Here is a 12,878-nt window from a genome sequence, read left to right as displayed (position 1 = left end):
CCCCCTTTTCCCCTATCTGGCTATGCGCATGCTACCAACTGTTATATGCCGCTATTAATTTTGAGCAAGTTACGTAAGTTACAAATTTTAATTTTCTGTCTGCCGACAGACTTATAGATAGATCTGCTGACGAGGAGGTCTTAATGTTTTTCTGTTTGTTTTTCAGCAATAAACAACAATTATAAAAGGCATAAACAAATGAAAAAATTACTTAAAAATTATAATAAAAAATTTAATTTAAACAATAAAAAGTAAAAAAGTAAAAATTTAAAAGAAATTAATAAAACAATGCAATTAAAAGAAATTAATAAAATAAGTTTCCAAAAATTTAAAAAATTTTTAAAATTTATCTTTTTTATTCCAAATGCTAATTTAAAAATTAAAAATATTATAAAAACAAACTAACAAAATAAGTACGCAAAAATTAAATGACGTTAAAATAATATTTTTTATTGAAATAAAAGAAAGCAATATATTTTATTAAAAAAAAACGAAATGGCAAAATAAGTTCGTAAAAATTATATTAAATTAAAAAAATATTTTTCTTTGTAAAACAACAAAATCTAAAAGCTAAGTTAAACTAAAAAAGAATGAAAGACATTATAAACTAAGTTTTAAATATTTAAACTAAATTAAAAAATATATATTTTTAACAGTAAAAACTAAAAATTAATATAAGCTTTAATTAAAGAATTAAAAATAAGTAAAGATTTTCTAAAAAATTAATAAATTGCAAACGATATATTTTTTTAAACAATAAAATCTAAAGATATTAAACAAGTGTATAAAAATTAAAGAAAAATAAGTTGAAAAACAAAACAAGTTTCTGAAAATTGAACGAAATTAAAAAAATATATATATATATATTTTTCTTTTTAAAACAATAAAATCTAAGATTAAAAGAAAGCCAAATTAAAAAAGTAAGCTGACGTTCTTCCAGCAAAAGAGCAATAAGTTTACATTTAGAAATACATACCTACTTGTAATTTTGGCAATAAAATTAAATCGGTTTGCGACTGCTTGCTTAACTTATAAATTTTAAACTTTGTCAAAATACTATTTAGTAAAAATGTTAGTACTTTTTATTCAATTTAAGTAGTATATATATTCGGAAATCTTTTAGTTAAATTTAGTCACATTTTAACTTTTCTCTCTAATCATCGTTTGATTCTTTAATTTGTTTTTTAAATGCCAAATCTTGCAAGTCAGTAGTTGTTTTGCCAAAATTTTAAATAATATCTAGCCTACCATATACTATCCTAACTGCGAGTCTAAATTTTGTCAAGTGTATATTCATCAAATAAGTAACTACTAAAAACTTCATTAAAAAAAGAAAAACACCACGCTTTCTTCAGTTCATAGTTCTGTGCTTTCACTCAGCAAGCTTTTTAAGCCTAATACACATAAAGACTCTTCAGCTTAAAAGCATAGCTTCTCCGGCAAGTATGATTTTCATAATCTCGCAATTGTTTGGATTCTCTCTACAGTTTAACAGCTCTGTCAAGCTTTCTATACTAAATATATACCAAGTTTGAAAGTGCTTTGCCCGCGGGCAGGCCGGTGCTCATCACCGCTGTAGAGTGTATAGAAAGCTTGGCATGCGTACCTATAAAGTGGTAAACAGTATTCTCAATCATTTTTTGAGGTTCAAGGCTTGTTCTTTTAATTGAACTTTAAAGCTTATAGAAGTTTAATCCAATGCTTTTATTACATTTTTGCTTATTATTAACTCAGTGCTTTTAATATGGTAACAACCAAAACATATCTCGATGTAAAAGCGTTTTAAATCTTTCTGTAGGAGGTTTCTGTCTATAAGCACCTGTGTTAAAGCTTTTAGAAGTTTAATTCAATGCTTTTATTACATTTTTGTGTATTGTTAATTCATCCCCTATGTAAAAGCTTTTTAAAGCTTTCTGTATATGTCACATAGGCAAGCATAGAGTAAAAGCTCTCCGTCTCTGATCGTTCCTTTTCTAGTCAGTTAATACAAAAAGTGCTCAGGGACAATTATTACACGTGACGAATAGAGGGAGCTTATACTCTGCGCTCGTCCATATTAAATATATTAAAAGCTTTTAAAAGCTTGTCTTAATCAAGAATCCCGGTCGTAGGTATGCATTCCGGATCACTCTGTTTTTCGCAGTGTATCGGAAAACTACCGATTTCTATCCATATACATATATACTCTATGCTTAAAATTTAGGCGATAGTTTGTTCCTGTTGTTGCACAACAGTACGACAATGATAAACCACAGCTACAACAACAACAGCAGCAATAAGTGCACATGCATTACTAATACAGCAGGATCACGATAATCGCGTTTTATGCCACAAATTATGCGCTAACGTGATGCTGTACAACAACATATTCGTACGTATGTACATACAAATATGGCCAGAAGAAACGTACGTATTATCTGAATAGATAGTAATACAAAATAAAATATTTGTTTTTTTTTATCCTCAAAAGACGCATGCGCGCTTAGGTCCAATGGCTACATATGGCTACATCTAGGCATACAAATGCATACATCAACAACTTTTCATATATATATTTGCACATACAAATATACATATGTACATATATGTATATGGCTACACGCAGGCAATACCTCGTTGCGTTTAGTTTTCACAAGCATTCACAATAAATATTTAAAAAAAATACTTCTTGCTAAAAATAAATTATGCGAATACTTAAAAACCACTAAACATTTACGAATAATATTTGGATTATAATAAAAAAAGTGATGTTTGTGTTGAAATAACTCGTTAAGCTACTTAAAATAAGTATGAATGTTTGTGTGTGTGTGTGTATCTGTGTTTGCTAAGTTAAAAAGTATGAATTGGTAATAATACAACTTTTTGTCAGTATAAGTTTTGTTTTTGGAATTGCTTGGATTTGAATTGAGGTGTAATTTTGTTGCAATTGGGGTTTTAAGGTAAATACGTACGAATATAAAATTTCTCTAAATACTTTTAACTGGTAGCGAATATTTTTATTACGTAAAATACGATATGTTTAAATAATTGAAATAAATAAATTAGCATTCCACATCTAGTTAAATATTGCATAGAGGACACTTATCGCTTAAGAAATTGAAAAAAAACGGGATAATATTTACGGTATACTCATAAATTAAAGAATACTTTATTAATAAATTCAAACTAACTACTTGAGTATGAGTCATTGTTAACAAACTTCTTACCTTGCCAATACCAACTGCCTGGAGCACCGATGTACAAACGATCACCACGCTGTAAATAAGGAAGTTATAATTAAGAGAGAAAACACCATAATGATACAGATAGAGTACTGATATCGATAGCAACACCAACACCTATAGTTTTTGGACAGAAAATAATAACTGTATTTTCACTTTCGAAATTTTGAAAAACTGAAAACTTTGTTTAGTGATCGCAAATTTGTTTTGTATACTGTATCGTCGCCAACTTGAAAACAAGAATTGTTAGTTTTTGTTCCAACGCAGTGGAACAGCCTACCAAACTATTCGCAAATGTTAGTACTCATACGTTGTAATTTTTTAAAAAGATTTTGTTTGTATGTAATGGATTGCAACTTCCACTTTTTGACCCCAATATCCATTTTAAAATATGTATGTCATTTTATGTATAGAAGGATTGCAAATATTAATTATTTCCAAACCGATTTTTTTCTAGAACATTTTAACCCTTTAGCGCCTACCATAACGGGTCTTTTTGGCCCAATTTTGCAAAATTGGCAGTAAAATGTTTCGAATAAATGTTAGGCATCAATTTTTATTAAGGTTCACTGCCATCGAAAGTTTTGTGCGAAGTAAAGGGCAAAGCTTAAATACGTAATTTTTCATGAAATATAATAGAAAGAGTCCTCTATAGAAGAAATGGTGATGAGATGGCGTGAAAATTCTATCAGAGTTTGAGTACATTCAATAAAAGCAAAGACTTGAAAAATACCGAAAGGTTGCACAAAAAAAAATTTTAGGGTCAAGAAGATTATAATGACAACTTAGAAAGAAGTAAGGGCAGTTCTGTCTTCTGGCAACGCCTAAGGCTTCATACCTTTCATGAACTTCAGAAAATTTGGCTCCAACCTATTTCTTACGGCATTTTAATTTAATTGTGTGGAAGCTAAGAAAATGTTTTTATGTACATACACAGCATACATGGATAGGGGAGTTATATAACAAAAACTCATATCTGAACGATCACTGGTAGGGAAGATATTAATATGTACCATACAAAGCATCGATCTAAATGATTTTCACAGTCATCGCTAAGTAAACTTGACACACAATTTCTTGGTTTTAGTTGCCTACATAAAGGAGTTATATCGTAAACTCTTCTATCTGAACAATCAGTAGTATAGGAGATATAGCTTATAGAGCACCGATCTTAACGAATTTTTCAACACATTTTGTATGAAAATAGCTCAGGAAATTGCTCGATTTTAGCTGTTCAAGAGGTAATTTTAAAGTAAAACCCCATATGTGATCAATCAGTTGTATGGAGGCTATAGGTTATAGTTAACCGATCTTTGTCACTTTTACTGTAAACTGGAGTAGTATTAACAAAAAATCTCATATCGGAACAATAAGTTGTAAGAGAGCTGTATGTTGTAGTGGCCCGAATTATTTTTGGCTTCAATTAAGCGTCCAGTCTCGTAGGCAATTTTTTCACCTAGCGACAACTTTGCTTAGGTTGTAGATCGACTAGTATTTCTACTAAGTCGCATAGGCATACAATTTTGCCTCTCGTTATATCACTTGAGTTCAGAATTGCCATACTTCCTTTACAACCAGTTCGTAGAGTCAATAACCCTGAGCTGTTGCCCTGAGCTTAACTGTAGTTGCCTTCAACAAAGCATCTTTTTATAAACTGCGTTCCATAAGTATCCTCTTAGTTGAGGATATTCCTTCTCCATTGGTTATATGATTATCCCAAGTCGTGCTCTGGAAACAACAGTCTAGCTTTATTGCTAGTATTATCGTTATCAAATATGTCACTAAGGTCGGGAACTCAGATGAGTGGTTTGTTCGTTGGACTTAATATTCACAAGCAATCTCTGACTACCTTGAATCTATGTAGCTATTTTGCATGCAGGGACCAGAAGTGTTTCTTTACTAACTGAGAAGGTGTGCGCCTATGCCTTAAAGACCCACAATATTTCTGCTTAGAAGATGCTAGTATTGTTTGACAATCGGAACAAGCGAGATATGCAGCATCTGAGAGAATACCTTCGTACCCACTCAACGAAATCTAATTTATACTCAATCCCCCCTAGGAGGAAACTTTTCCTGGTTAGGTAAGCTTGATATGTCAGCTTCCAGTAGCGGAGGCCCAGTTAGACTATAAAATGAAATGTCCTTTGTGCTACCGTTTAGAGTGAGAGTGGATAAAGAAAGGATTTGGAAAGCGTAGGGCAACCTTAAGCTCGCGAAATGTGGGTAGCTGAGTAGTAGATGTTGAGATGATTCCAACTCGTCATCCTTCATATATTTAGCTGCTGCAGTAGGGAATTGAGTTGATGTTGAGTGTATACTAACGCTGGTAGCTCTATCAAGATTTTTTCAATACCCGGATAATGCCGATATTCGAATATCTAGTTAAAAAAATCGGATATCCGGATAGCGAAATTGACGAATATTAACCGGATATCCGGATAGCGAAAAAAGGATATCCGGATTTTATCACTATACACGAACATCCCGACGTACATCCCAAGCCCAAGTCTCAACGCATGGACTCCGCTTGAACAATGACTTTCCCTGAGTTAGCTATCTATAACTATAGTAAAATTTAAATACTCACAGAACTTGCGGCCGCGCTGAAGCCAGCCTGGCAGGAGCCTTGTCGGTGGTAACCCCAGTTATCTGTAAGGAAGTGATGAAAAAGATATCAAAGTATTGATTTCATAAATAAATAGTTAATAGATACTCTTATAATAGTAAGTATCAATAATAATCTAAACTATTATTTTCCAAATCCCAGTTTTAGAATTAAGCTACACTAGGGCCTTTGAAGTTTTAAGCAACTGCCCTTTCCAGCAGCCATTGCTGATAGGTTGCTTATCCTAAGCCAGCACTTACATATTTCTCTATATATATGGTGGAAATCACGAAAATATTTGTCATGAACCAAAAGCCGACGAAATGCACAAGAGAGTTGCTCGAATGCCACATGGCCAAATAAGGATAATTATTCCTGACGGAATTGAATGCTGACAAGCTGACGCAGGCAGCAAAGTAGCAGGAAGGCAAGGCGAATGGCAAAGCCACATACATACTTCAGAACCAATAAAATGCCTTTTCGCAGGTACTTATGCGCGTGAGCATAGACATACATACATACTATGCATTCAGGAGGAGCAGCGAAGTGTTTGCAACACCTAAACACGATTGCAGCAGCAACATTGCGCGAACAAATAAAATTAAGAAAAAAGAAAACAACACAACAGTGGCAATCACAAAAACAACTACAACAATTTAAGTTAACAACAAAAGGCTTAATGTAAATAAACTAACAACAACGCCAGCAGCATTGTGCAATCGGCCACAGCAGCATTTTGTGGCAATGAATGTGCGCCGCGCGTCTCGTCGCCTTCGATTTGCTCGATTTGGTTTTTGCTATTGTTGCACGCGCTGCTCCACCAGTCGAGACGAAGTATTTGTTGCATTGTACGCGCCTGCATTGTACTAGGCATTGTGCCACACCGCGTGCGCGCCTGCGCGAAAGATCAAATTAAACGATAACAATTTGTCGCCGAAGTGTTTCAATTTAAACGTTGCCAGCCTAAGGTACATATAAAGCATCGCCGTAAGCTCCGGCGGCCAATGGTGTATTGTGCGTCTATTGAGCGATGAAAAAATCACAACTTTTTGCTGCTGGCATGCCAAGGAGTGCCTCTTTAAGGAGCAGACCTTCTACTGCGCGCAGCCTACCTTCCCGCCATCGTTCTTCACTCTTCTGTTCAATTCTTGGTTGGCTTTACTTTGCCTTAACTTTGTTTGTTCTGCCGCTTTGGTTGTTGGTAGCTACTGCTTCATTTTTTTTGTTGCTTCTGTTCGACGCGCATTGTGAACATGGCCAGCGACATGCATCGCAGTTGGACATTTGTGCACGTGGTACATGGCTCGGTGTGGAGTGTAGTAACCTGGACGCGAACGCATTCAATCCCGTATTCTGGGCAATGTTAGCTTTGAACGGGAGTGAGGGGCAAATGCCTATAGTACGAGTGCCCCCATACACTGCTTATGCCATTATATGTATGTATTTGTTGTTCTTATTGTTGCTGTTGTGCGTTTATGTTACCTTTGCTGCATTGCATGTAACTTTCTACCATTCAAGAAGGTAATTCAAGTAATTCTCATAATAAAATCGCCCCCGTGTAGAATTTCAATTAGCTTTGTCGAGCATTTCATTTCATTCCTTTATTTATTTATTTTTTTTTTCGTTCGTACATTTCAAGTTTCAATGTTGTTGTCGCTGATGTTAAGTTGTTGTCCCTGTGTGTACTGTAATTTGTTATTTGTTGCTATTGCTATTTGTCATTTTTTGCCTTTAAAAATTCTTTGTAGCTATTAGTATGGCATTTGGTGCGTTAAGTTGGTATTTATTGCCCTGAGAAACGTCGGAATGTAACATACTCTAGGTCCAATGTTGGCCGATCTGCGGCCTCTGCACAGCTGCTGAGGTACTGAGGTTCAATAATTTTTGAAGCGTGTAATTGATGTGGTACACAGAGGGAAATTTTGGTTATTCGTATTACAATAGCATTTATGATAGCTCTAATTTTTCAACCGATCTAGATTTTCTGCAGAGTTTTGAATGGTTTTTGGCTTAAGAATTTAACAGGCATTCTGTTATAAGAGATTCCTAGAAAGCAAAAAAATAATTCATACTAAGTTACACCCATTGCTATCCCTAAATAGTACTTCCATCTACTTTGGGATGACGCTGGTTATCAGAAGCACTCCCCAAGCAGGCGTTTTTCTCTACTCTGGAATCTAACCCTTAACGCCCTAATTCTAAGCCCGTTATCAAGTAATAACTCAGGTTCTGAGTGAGTTATTGCGAAACGCAATCAGGCTTTGAACTTCGGGCCCAAGGAATGTGGACTTAGCGTGAGTCGTACCAAAACCGAAATGGCACTTTTCACAAGGAACTATAAAACTCCTCTATTCAAACCTCCCACCTAAACGGGGTGGCACTTACTCTGCCAACCGAGGTTTAAAACCTTGGAGTTATTCCAGATAAGAAACTTGACTGGAAGCGAAACAATAAAACCGTTCCAAAAAGGCCGCCATGTAGATTAACACAGCTGTGATCAGTGTTGCCAGGTCTTCGGCATGAGAAAACGTCCCTCTTGGTCGGAAAAAACGTCATTTCCTACCCAAAAACGTCTGTTTCAAATGTATGCACAAAGAATTGTTCTTATTAAACTTTCATTGTATACAAAGGTACATATCGTCGTTTAAAGTACTAAACCGCGTATCGTCATTCTGCAAAACCGCGTAACTGACATTGGCTGCCAAAAATTGGATTTGCTCACACAATCCTTATCCATTCGTCCTGAAATATACTAGCCAGAAATGCGATTGCTTTATAAAAAGGAGAACCATTTTGAAATATGAGTGTTTTTACGCTCTAGAAAACAATTTCTACAACTTCACGTACACGGTTTTGCATTTTATTGATACGCGGTTTTGCACTTTAAACGACGATATGTACGTAAGGTATATTAAAATGTCATTTGCTCTGTCATATTTAAAATTCATTCTAAACTGGTTTAAGATCGTTAATGTAAAAATCATTTTATACATACACTTGTGATCAGCTGATTAAGTCATCGATTTCGGCTGTTTCTTTTTTGTTTATTTAATGTTTATTATTTTTCCTTAAAAGCCGAGCTCATTATATAACAAACAAAATGTAAATCCACATTTCAAACTTTATGCAAAAATTATAAAACTTTCAACTTTTTATTCACATTTTTTAGAATTTTTTTTAGTATGCAGGTTGATAGCCCTTTAAGTTCCAGGGTAATTATGTGCAAGTTTTAAGGTGCTAAAGAATCGCGTTGATTTTTAATATATTTTTTTTTTCTTGTAAACATTTTCTTAAGTGGTCTGTTGGTGAAAATGCTAAACTACGTTCTGCTAAGAAGGAACATAGCAATATTTCAGCCTTTTTACGTTCATTACATTTCCAATAAGGGGCTCCATGCGATTAATTGTGTCATTTTCTTTATGCGCTTAAATAAAGGTTAAGTCGTCTGTGTCCAAAGAATAAATATTTTTTGTGGCAGCTGCTGCAAAAAACAAAGCTTGTAAAGATGTATTAAAAAAAAAAACAAAATCTGTTCAAGATTTAGTAACCGAGAAAAGTTACTGGGAAGTTAAAAAACGTAATTTTTTACACAAATAACGTCTAAACGTCAACAGGATACAAAAAACGTCCAAATGACGTTAAAAAACGTCAACCTGGCAACGCTGGCTGTGATAAGCCCATCTTTTCTACGGGGTCACCGCTAAACAACACTTTGCTCGGAGCCAAGGTGAAACGAGTGCAGAGAACAACTGCCATGCTCGTCACAGCACTTCTCTCAAATTATTATTCGGGGTAATCACCGAAACACTTCCTGATGGGAATACACAGAAAAAGGTTAGGATACCCGAACCAACGCTTTTTGTCACAGTTGGAGAGACGAGGAAGAGATGGAGAGCATCGAACATTATCTCTGCCATTGTCCTACCCTGGCGAATACGCGCAACCAATTCTCAACAAGCACTTTTTAGTTTGTTTAGCCGACCTGTGCTCGGCGAACGTTCTCGACTTTTTGTGCTACATAAAACGCACTCAGTGGTTCAATAACTAAGGGAGGGAAAGAAACAAGGAACAGAAATAAATGGCTAATGCCAGTGATATTACAAGAGGCTTTTCCAGCCTACGTTTGCTCCGTGCTATGCGCGGTGGCAGCCGCTCTAACCTAACCGAAGGGATGGCTGCTTAACGATAATATTACCGATTGGTGAATGATACCAAGTTTGGTATGCTAATGGGACCAAGCTAAGTAATTGGGTCTAATTGGAGTTGGTAAAGGCACTAGCAAAAGAAGCTGCCAATGTACACTCGCCTTACCCTATTTCAAACGCACACTTTGGATAGCGATGTTCCGATACTAAATAGCACTTAAAGGTATAGATATACTCGAGTACCTCTACCAAGTACTGAGTATTTTTTGTACTTCGATATGCGTGTACAAGTATTTGGTGGGTATCGATTACAATGTGCAAGTATTTACTTGTTTGCAAAACTTGTCAAAAATTCAACTGAAAATAGAGCTGTGTTGCCACAGCTTGGAAAATGCGATGGGTTTATATTTTGAAAAAAAAAAAACGAAGCAACGAAGTGAACTCGCTTTTTCTAGGGGTAAGACGAAAAGGGCGCAGCAGCGAATCAGAGGAGGATGAAGACCGAGTTTTTGATTTTTAGTAGCACAATCGAGAACTCATTTTGAAACAGAAACATCGAAAACAAGAACACGATGAGCTTCCGCATTACTTAACGTCTCCTGTCTTTCACTTCCCGGCTTCTACGGGAAACTAGAAGATGTCGGGTCAACGAATATTAGAAAATTAATTAGCAGCGGGAACTGATTTTAAATGGATAGGGATACGATTCGCCACGCTGCAAAACCAAATATACAAGTAAGCGTAAACAAATCCTTACTTGAAGAATCTTTAAAAAATAACAGAGTATCCAAAAAAATAATCAAACTATTACGTTTCAATGAAATACGACCTCCTCGCGTTCAACTGAAAGGAGAATTAAACTTATTGCTAACCACAAAATAAAATACAAATTAATTTACGTTTAACCAGCGAAAGCCACACACTTAACCAGTCAGGAATTGACAGCAAAAAAGGAAATCTTCCAAATCAGCTATAAAGGCTATAAAGAAGAATTTAAATACGTTTTGTATGTTTGTAAAGTCAAAGGCATAAAATACACTTGCAAGGCCTCAGACCTACGAAATCACCGCAGTACTACATATTTACATATTAACACGAAAATTATTATGTAGCGCCAGTAATGTAAACTTTTTTTTTACGAATTACTTACTCACACACATGTGCGACAAACAGAACAAAAGGGAATCCCTTCAAATCTCGAATGGGGAGAATATTGACAGCAAACGGAAAGACGAAAAATGTGTAATCAAATACTTTGTAAGTGTCAAATTTCGAGATACTAAAAATATACAAATCGGTGTGTCAAAGTCAAGTGTGGAAATGCTGCCACCGAAATACTCAAATCGCAGGCATATGTGGTGTTTAAGTGAAAATGTGTAAGCCCCTGGATTAGTTTACATATTTAGATCGATTTAGACAGATACCCGCATGTCTTTTACAAGTATGTCTTTCGAGAAACTATGAAATTCGTATAAAATTACCGTTACATGCTTGAAACGGAAATTACGATAAATTAAAAATGTATTTTTCTTCGATTTAATAGTGCAACAACATTTTCTTTGTCAGCTGTCAGACGATTGTGCTACGAGTGAAAACGCTAAGATGCTGCAACTTATGAGCTCCAAAATAGATTGCAAACGTATTAAATAACTCAGCAGGGGTTGTTGAATAACACCAAATTTAAATCTACCATCTGTGCAAGCAGACATTAAATTCACTATATCAAAACACGACTTAACAGCTTCCGGTTAACGTTTATACCTCTATCGTTAGAATTGAAGCTCGTTTTGTTGGATGAGGATTTTTTTCAAACTCCCTATCTGGATGTTATTCTAAAGCTGGTCTTTACAGCTCCAGACTTTCGAAAGTGTTCTTTGAGATGTCTGATATATAATTCTCTAGATATCTTAGAAGTTAAAATACTCAACAAAGTGAACCCCAAGAGTCTACGTATAGAGAATTTCAAAGCTTGCAAGCAATGTAGTATTTGACATAGGAAAATCTAGTTTGTTTAGGATAAAGAATTAGATATGAGTGTGTAATTTTAACCCAAAGTCACCACAACTATATTTTTTCAGATTTTTCTCAAGCCTTTTGGTTATCAACTTAACTTAAATTTCCTACAAACAGTGGAACAGAATCCGTTAAAACCTGTGGAATTATTTTTTAGACCTGTTCCACCATCTCTACTACATGACACAAAAAGTTTAGGCGAGATTTTCTTATGCAGCACCATCTAATTTATTATAAAAATATAGTTCTATACATTTACAATAGTTAAGAAACAAAAAAGTTAAATTTCCTAATTTTGTCCCAAACTCAGGAATATTCAATAATTTGCATATACATTTTTAAAGATTGTATTCAGATTTTTTAGAAATACATTGTGAAAAATTCTTTGTTCGCAGAATTTTGTGGTTCACTGTGTATTTTTTATTTTATTTATTTCTTTTTGGATTCACAAAAACCGTTTAAAGTTTTTAAAGACTCGCTCCGAAAACAAAGTCCACAGAAAAAAATCCAGTAGCAAGGCGCAAAAGCCTTCAATATAAAGAAAACAAACTAAACCAATACATACTTTTTGAAATGATTAATATGGTAAAATGAAACCTTTCGCCTTCCGCTAATTACTCATGAAATTGAAAAATTTCGGGCTGATAATTATAATTAGTAAAAAATATTTGCCACACATGCAGATATATAGACATGCATATTTGTATATGCTAATTGTTTGGCCGTTATACCTGTGCCAGATGCACATTAGGGTGGTCCTTAACTGTGGGATGCAAATTTTTACGTAAGATATCGTAAGCCTCAACTCCTACGTCGATACTACTATTGTCGAAGATATCACACATAAATTTTGGTCCCGATTGCAGACGGTTAAGGCGTGTCGCACTGGGGTCA

At 34.8% G+C, this 12,878-nt stretch overlaps 1 protein-coding gene across 1 annotated transcript in view; it reads right to left on the bottom strand.

Moving 5' to 3' along the window:
- The window catches only part of if (integrin subunit alpha inflated), an 86,788-nt gene that overhangs the window by 10,493 nt on the left and 63,417 nt on the right, over window positions 1-12,878 (bottom strand). Inside the window, exons 6-7 of the mRNA XM_017615231.1 lie at window positions 5,809-5,870; window positions 3,207-3,255 (exon numbers count right to left, since the gene is read on the bottom strand). Of these exons, the coding sequence (XP_017470720.1) occupies window positions 3,207-3,255; window positions 5,809-5,870 (111 nt within the window). The remainder of the gene's footprint in view (window positions 1-3,206; window positions 3,256-5,808; window positions 5,871-12,878) is intronic.

Source organism: Rhagoletis zephyria, unplaced genomic scaffold (genome assembly GCF_001687245.7).
Source record: "Rhagoletis zephyria isolate East Lansing unplaced genomic scaffold, Rhagoletis_zephyria_1.1 Rzeph_scaffold_00980, whole genome shotgun sequence".
Classification (NCBI taxonomy): domain Eukaryota; kingdom Metazoa; phylum Arthropoda; class Insecta; order Diptera; family Tephritidae; genus Rhagoletis; species Rhagoletis zephyria.
Note: the sequence above shows the minus strand (reverse complement) of the source record. Positions and strands in the feature narration are given on the sequence as shown.